We start from the raw sequence: 7437 nt of genomic DNA on the forward strand, positions 1-7437 counted from the left end.
CCCAAGGCACGCTTTTGCTACTTCCGGATCAGCGGACTTTGTAACCCTAAGTATTTGTAACCCGAAGCATTTGTAACCCGAGGTACCACTGTATAGAGACATGTTTTTATATATTGTTATAATTCATTATCGGATTATTTCTATCTGATGCTAAAAATTCTGTCAGTTAAAAGACTGCCTATGCTAGGCACAATGTTTTTGATTTCTCCAGTGAACTCAAACTACATGCTACCACAGTGGTTAAGGATTAGCAACTGAGGCTTTAGAAGACACCCAAATACTTTTTAATACTAGTTGCATACTAGGGCATTTTAGAGCATTTAAAACGCAGCAAGGTTGTTTCCTCCTGCTTAATTTCAAGTGTCACTGACATGCTGCTGTACACACCAGAGAGGGGGCAGGGATGTCTTCACCTAGTGCGTGCTACCCATTTATTTCTCCATGCCTGCAACACACACCCCAACCTCCTATTCATGAAGCTGTCATCTGTGCATGCACAATGGCTGTCTCAAATGTACACACCTCTGTTTAACAGCTGGTTTGAGTGGAAATGCACCAAACATTTCTCAAGAATCTACAAAACAGATATGGATTGTGACTGATGTCATATGTACACAGCTTTAAACACTGGCAGTAGGAATGCACTAGAGGCAGAATTATCGGTAATGTGCACATGGCCTCAGTATCTAGGCTGCATATTCATTGGCAATCAGCATAACATGACATCAAATGTGTTGGCAACAAATCTAAATAATTTTAAAGCAAGCTTTTTCTTTTTCTACACTTAAACCAATAAAGGAGGATAGTAACTGCCCTATAAGCTGCCAGAACCATAAACTATGTGATGAAATGTCAGTTGTCAAAATACCAATATTTAACAAAGCTTATTTGTCATAACACTTCAAAAAGATGCAAAGTGGCTTCAATGCAAATTATGCAAAGAGTGATGATTAAATATCCAGCATGCATTTGATCTGAAACTACTTATCAAAATAGGGAGAGCAGAGAACAATCTAATGCTGAAAATGTTGTGGACAGGCCTTTCCTGCTTAGTCAGGCAGCTGAAGATGATGAGCTTATTTGTTAGTTCATCACAAGAAGGAAATAACAAAGCACCACTCTCTCTCTCTAAGGGTGTCACTGTATTGTGTAAACACCAAGTTGCATATTATAACGAAGGATATCATTTTAAAGTTAAAATGTCCAGTCAGCTTTTAGACAGGTGTGTGTTGTTTTATTTAAAGCATATTTAAAGCATATATTTAAAATGAAGCACAGGAAGTACATAGTTAACATTATAAAGACAGCAACTTTAGCCTTATGCATAAGTACTGCATTTGCAAGATATATGTAACAAATTGTGAAACTCCCATCTCTACTATTTATTGTCAGTCTTAATAATGTCAGTTCTATATACATGAAAGAACTTTTTTAGCACACAAAGCATGAATCCCCCAGGTGGCTGCCTTTCAGTTAGTTGCTAACCAATAATTTCAAAACCACCGCTCACCATGAAAACTGCCATTTTTTATTTTTGCAAGAATTTGTTTATCACATCAAACAGGGATTGATGACAGTGATGTCAATAAGTAATGTTGCTAAAGAAAGAAATTATACTTCCTGTATTCCTTTCTAGCGAAAGGAAGTATAAGTGGCTTGGGAGCATGAATTTGGCAATAACCTCCTGACTATGGCAAGCACTCACCCCCAGAAGCTACACACCTGTGGAATTGGTCCAAGTCTAGGCTTCTGCCTCCCTTTCTGAATCATAAAGCACAGCTACATGCTTTCTCCTGTTTACAGCACAATGAGATTAATGTGCTTTAAAGTAGCTCAGAAATTTTTAAAGGGCATGCAATACAAGATGGGGTCAAAATGACAGTGCTGAGCTATACAACTCTGTGGGTCTGTGTATGGACCTAGTTGGTGTTTTATTAAAACAGTCAGGACTTTGTCTGCACTTTTTAATCTATTCTCTTTCTATTGTTGAGGAAATGTGTGGATAAGAGGAAAACAGCAGGCCAGGGCAGGGCTGGAGAGAGAAAAAGAGAAAAGGGAGTGAGCAGCTAGGTTGTTAGCTAACCAACTGGGTCAACAAGAAATGAGAAAACCCATGAAAGCTAATAACGAGGAAGATCTGAATCCATAATGTGGTGGCTAGTTAATAGTCTTGTTCCTGTTACAGACAGCTCCTTTTGCTGTTTTAATCATTCATATACTCTTATCTACTTTCCCATAAACCATGGTCCCTGGGCATAGTATGGAGGGAGACTGAGCACTGAGCAGTATGTTTGCTGAAGCTAAACAGGTCTGGGCCTGGTCAGTGTCTGGATGAGAGAGAAAATTTAGAACTGCAGGTCTCACTTTAGTTCTTTTGCAAAGCACTGTGACTCAATGGAAGAGCATCTTCAGCTTGAAACCCAATGGAGTTGCTGCCAGTCAATGTAGACAGTATTGAGCCAGATAAGCCTATGGTCTGTCTAAGGCAGCTTCCTATGTTTTACAGTGGAAGGAGGTAACAACCCACGCCCCCTGTTTTCATTAATTCTTTGGCATGCAGCTGCAGCATTCATATATCAAATAAATGTTCTCTCTAATGGAACCCCAGTATTGTGGGGACTTGTAAAGGATTAACTAAGTGTACATCCCAAGATTACTAAATATGGTCTGCATATCTGTAAGGAGTATTAACTATCCAGAGTGGTTAAGAGAGTTAAAAAAATTATTCCACCTTTTAAATGCATGCTTAAGGGAAAACAAGCCAGGAAACACTTTCTGTCTGTCATAAACAGTAGCAGTGTTTTGTTTTGTTTTTTTAAAAGCTGGCAACACAGTTTCAAGAATAAGTCTTTGTTCTGTCAAAAGATATTGGGCTCAGCCATGGCACACAGCATTTAATAAGGAGTGATGGGGTTCAAGCCATCTTGGGAGTCTTAGTTCTTCAATCCTGAAGATGTGTTTGTGGAGGGTCGCAATTCATCAGTATAGAGAATAATTCATCAGTGGTACCTCGGGTTACAGACGCTTCAGGTTACAGACACCACTAACCCAGAAATATTACCCCGGGTTAAGAACTTTGCTTCAGGATGGGAACAGAAATCGCGTGGCGGCTAAAGTGGTACCTCAGGTTAAGAACAGTTTCAGGTTAAGAAAGGACCTCCGGAATGAATTAAGTTCTTAACCTGAGGTACCACTGTATACCAATCATATCTAAATGAGACCTCCATTTTTTCATAAAAAGTATGTTCTCGGCATACACACACACAAAAAAAATTAGATGGCCATCACTACCATCACCTACTTTTGAATTTCCAAGGCAACTAACTGAAAGCTGTTGTCAACGGTGGTCAAGAAGCTACATGCCTCTGCGAAGCTCACAAGCAGCAACACATTTTAAGAAACCATGATGAATCCTGCTAGAAAGATCAGGACTTGCAGGTCAAGTTTCCAGAAGCCTCTGGTTGTTACGGTTGGAAATGCTGTGCTTGATAGACCCACCCTGGTTTCATCCAGCAAGGCTCTCCTGCTGTCCTTAGCAAGTATTGCCTTAAGCTACAATTGGAAGTCCTGGTCCAACAAACCAACTGTTTGATTCTTAAAACAAACGGTGTTTTTTAAACAACAGGTGCTACCTGCCAGGTTCCCAGAGACATCTCGCCACTCCCTGTTGCTGACAAAGAGCAGGACCAAGGACTCCTAGGGCTCAAGTTCCTTACTGAGGAGCAGATTTTCATATTTATTGTGTTTACATCCTAACCTTTTCTCCAAGGAGCTCACTGCGGCCTACATGGTTCACCTCTCCCCAAAATTTATCCTCACCACCTTGTGAGGTAGCTTCGGCTGACTGCTCCAATGTCACCCGCGGTGCTTCGCGGCCAAACGGGGATCTGGACGCGGGTCCCGCCCTCCCGCCCCCCATTTTAGGCGGCCGCTCTAACCGCTACGCCGCACTGCCTCGAGCCGAGCTTGCCAGCTAATTCCGAGATGGTGGTAATAACGACAACAATGACACGCGTGTGTTGCGCATGTGCAGCCAGGAAATGCTCTCCTCTCCAAACACACCCGCCTGGTGCACTCTGCACATGCTCGTGGGGTTAAGTAAGACCCAACGACGAGGCCGTGCCTCACCTGATGTAAGGGCTGGCGGCCGCCAGGATGTTGGTCTGCACCGGGATCTCCTCGCCCTCCAGCACCAGATGGGCGTCGCAGAAGCGGCCCTCCTCGCGGAAGGAGCTCAGCGCCCTCAGAAGCCGGGCCGGGTGCTGGGGGTCAGACACGGCGCTGCCCGCCGCCCCGCTCGACATCGCGGCGTCCCCAACCGGACGGAGCCCAATTCTTAGCAGCAGGAGTTAAGGGGTGGTGGTGGTCGCCGATGCCGCCGCCGCCGCCGCCTCCTCTTCTCCCTTCGCGCCTTTTCCTTCTCTCCTCAGGGGCCTGACTCCGCCAGGCCAAGGCGGCCTTTCTCCGCTCCTCCTCCTCCTTCTCCTCACGCGCCCAGCAGGCCGAAGCTGCCTCCGCGCCTCGCGTCTTCTCTCTCGCCTCAGCCGCTCTCCGGCTCCTCGCATCCGAGCCGGTCCCCCACCATACATCCCAGCCCCGGCTCCGGCCTTGACATCATATCCTCGCGCCGGCCCATCCCGGCTCCGCCTGCCGGAGAGGAGGAGCCGCCGGTGGGATGGAGGGGAAGGAACTGGGCAGCCGCGATTATCCCCTCCAGGCTGGACGAAACGGACGGCATGTGTCATGAACACCACGCGGGATGACAGCAACAACAACAAAAACATACGCTTTATCCTCTATACTGGCACGCGCGCAAAGCAGGGCGGGCGCTCTGCTTATGCTCAGAGGCACCAAGGCGGCTCTCCATCTGCCTTGCGCTGAGCTTGCTCATTTAGGTTATGGGGGCGCGCGCCATAACCTATGGCCCTCCGAACGTTGCTGAATTACAATTGCCCAATTGACTAATTTAGCTTAAAAACTACTGTAAACAGTTAAAATTGTGAGTAGGGTTAGAATAACACTTGTAGTTTGATGGTGGATTTTGGATATAATATAAATGAAGATTTGGGTTATTGTAAAAGATGCAGGAGGAAATAATTAACAATAGGACCCACAAAGGGGAGGAGGGAAGTCCAGGAGATTCTATGGAATCTTGCCTTTCTGTTGTATGTTGGATATGTGATTGTAAAACTGTAATTTGAAAAACCAAATGAATTATAAATATATAAATTACAAATACAATTGCCCCTGAGGCCGTGTTTGTGAGATTGATGGGAGCCCAGCAACATCTGGGGAGCCATAGGCTATTATTTATTTATTGTAGGTGTTTCTATACTGCTTAATATTTAGAATCTCTAAGGGGTGTAAGATTAGCCAGCCATGCCCAAACTCCTGATGTGTGGAGTGAGTGGAAGATACACTCTGAACATGCTCACAGCATTAAGCAACAAATAATGTTCAGAGATTTGCAGCACAAACCTATGCATATTTACTTGTAAGTATTCCCCAGTGAACTTAATAGGATGTACTTCTAATTGTGCATAGGAGTGTGTTGTTATATGCTGAGACTATGCATGTATTCTTTGGAAGAATGCTGTTGTAAACATCAGACCTGGATTAAATGGTGCCTGGTGTCTTCAGCGCCTTCATCCATTTGCTCGACTTTATTTCAGAGTTGGATCCATGTTTTGTATGCATGATTTATCTTGTCATGTAAGACAATAATTTTTCATGCTAAAGTTATAAAAATCTGTATTGTGTGGCATAAACCACTCCATTTCATCACATGAACGGTGGTGAACATTGCCACACAAAACTCCTACTATTTCCCAGGTTAACGGTGCTGCAAACAGATTTTTTTAACATAGAAATGAGTGCTAGTTCCATTAGATTCCTCTAGATTTCCAAATGTGACTTTAGCATCATGTGAAATATAAGATAAGATAAAATGCAGAAATCGTCAGGTAAGTAAATGTTGTAAAAATGGAATAAAGTGCTGTCTGAATGCAGCCCAAGTAATTTCACAGTAGACTCATTGAAATGAATTAACAAGTTCATTCTTTTCAGTGGGTGCATTCTGCCTGGGACATAGTTGAATACAACCCAATTATTACACTGGCCCCAACCAGAAGTTGGGCATTTAGTATTGCTGATCCCATTCTGTGGAACATGCTTCAAAGAGACATTTGGCAGACATCTCTTAAGATTTTTTATTATGCGGAAAGGCCTATGCAGCCAATTAAACTTTTCTTGAGTAGCCAGTCTTTTTAATGATTGTTTTGTGCTGCTTTTATTGGTTTAAAAATGTTTTTACAATTCTGTACACAGCCCTGATGTTTTATGAAAGGGTAGTACATATGTAAATAAAACCTGTGTTTGCATTTGGACATGTAGGCCCATACTGAAACTTGTACACATAAAGGAGGAGGGATGCAATCCTCACCCTCAGGCTCATTCCCAAACATCAAAAGCCAGGGGATATTGTTGTTGCCCAGGTGAAGTCAGAAAAGGAAGCCTTATATTACATTTCTAAAGCCAGTGGCCTGCATGGGTGCATTGGAAGTCCAGGAAGCATTTGCTACCCTAGGAATGCTGTAACTCACAGGCCTTGTACCTTGCCACATGGGCAACAATGCAGAGATTTGCAGGTTCTTAGTGCTAGTTCTGGCAGCTATCACCATAGTGCACCTAGAAGTTGATGTGGAGTGATTTAAAGTTTTACTTTTTGTACCGTTTTTATATTTTATTTTGCTTGTAAGCTCCTTTGGAAAGGCATTTGCCCAGAAAACCAGCCTAAAAATATTAATAAAAAGAACAATTAAATAAATCCTAAGGCTCATCTCATATCAGGGTGGGGACTATTTTTTAGCCCAAGGGCCACATTTCATTCTAGAAAACTTTTATGGGGGTCACAAAACCTTTGTGAGGCCAGTGACAAAAATGAGTAGAATAATTAATGTAAATTTGGCTTTGTACGGAAGACTGGTTTCTACACACTCACACTCATGCCTCTGTCTTCCATCCAAGCAAGCAAGAGCCATTATCAGAGATAGAGGACATGTTGCAGCTAACCAAAAACACCCAAGGATGGTGGGGGGTGTAGCTGGGGAGTGTGTATGACCTTGAGTGAGTCCCAAAGGCCACATAGAGAGGCCTACAGATTCGCCCACCTAGACCTGAGATTTCCCCACCTCTGTCCTAGATTCTGAGGCTGTGTGTTGGAGTTGACCAGCTTTTAGTATTCTAGTTCCCACCATAAAGCGCAAACTTTGGTACTCTGCATCTGTCCATAACATTACAAGAAGCAGACATTACAGGCAGGATTCGCCTAAAGAGCCCTGTGCAAAGATTTTAGCTTGTGAAATGGGGCTTTCCCCCTCTCCTTCCCCAAAATTGGCTCTGGGTGGTCAGAAATGCTTGAGTAGATAGAACATTTGG

General features: G+C 43.6%; 1 protein-coding gene across 1 annotated transcript in view; it reads right to left on the reverse strand.

Moving 5' to 3' along the window:
* Positions 1-6793, reverse strand: part of GAN (gigaxonin) — a 39584-nt gene extending 32791 nt beyond the window's left edge. Inside the window, exon 1 of the mRNA XM_079989330.1 lies at positions 4129-6793. Within this exon, the coding sequence (XP_079845456.1) occupies positions 4129-4304 (176 nt within the window). The 5' untranslated portion in view covers positions 4305-6793. The remainder of the gene's footprint in view (positions 1-4128) is intronic.
* Positions 6794-7437: the final 644 nt, after the last annotated feature.

This window comes from Podarcis cretensis, assembly GCF_951804945.1.
Source record: "Podarcis cretensis genome assembly, chromosome: 8".
Lineage (NCBI taxonomy): Eukaryota > Metazoa > Chordata > Lepidosauria > Squamata > Lacertidae > Podarcis > Podarcis cretensis.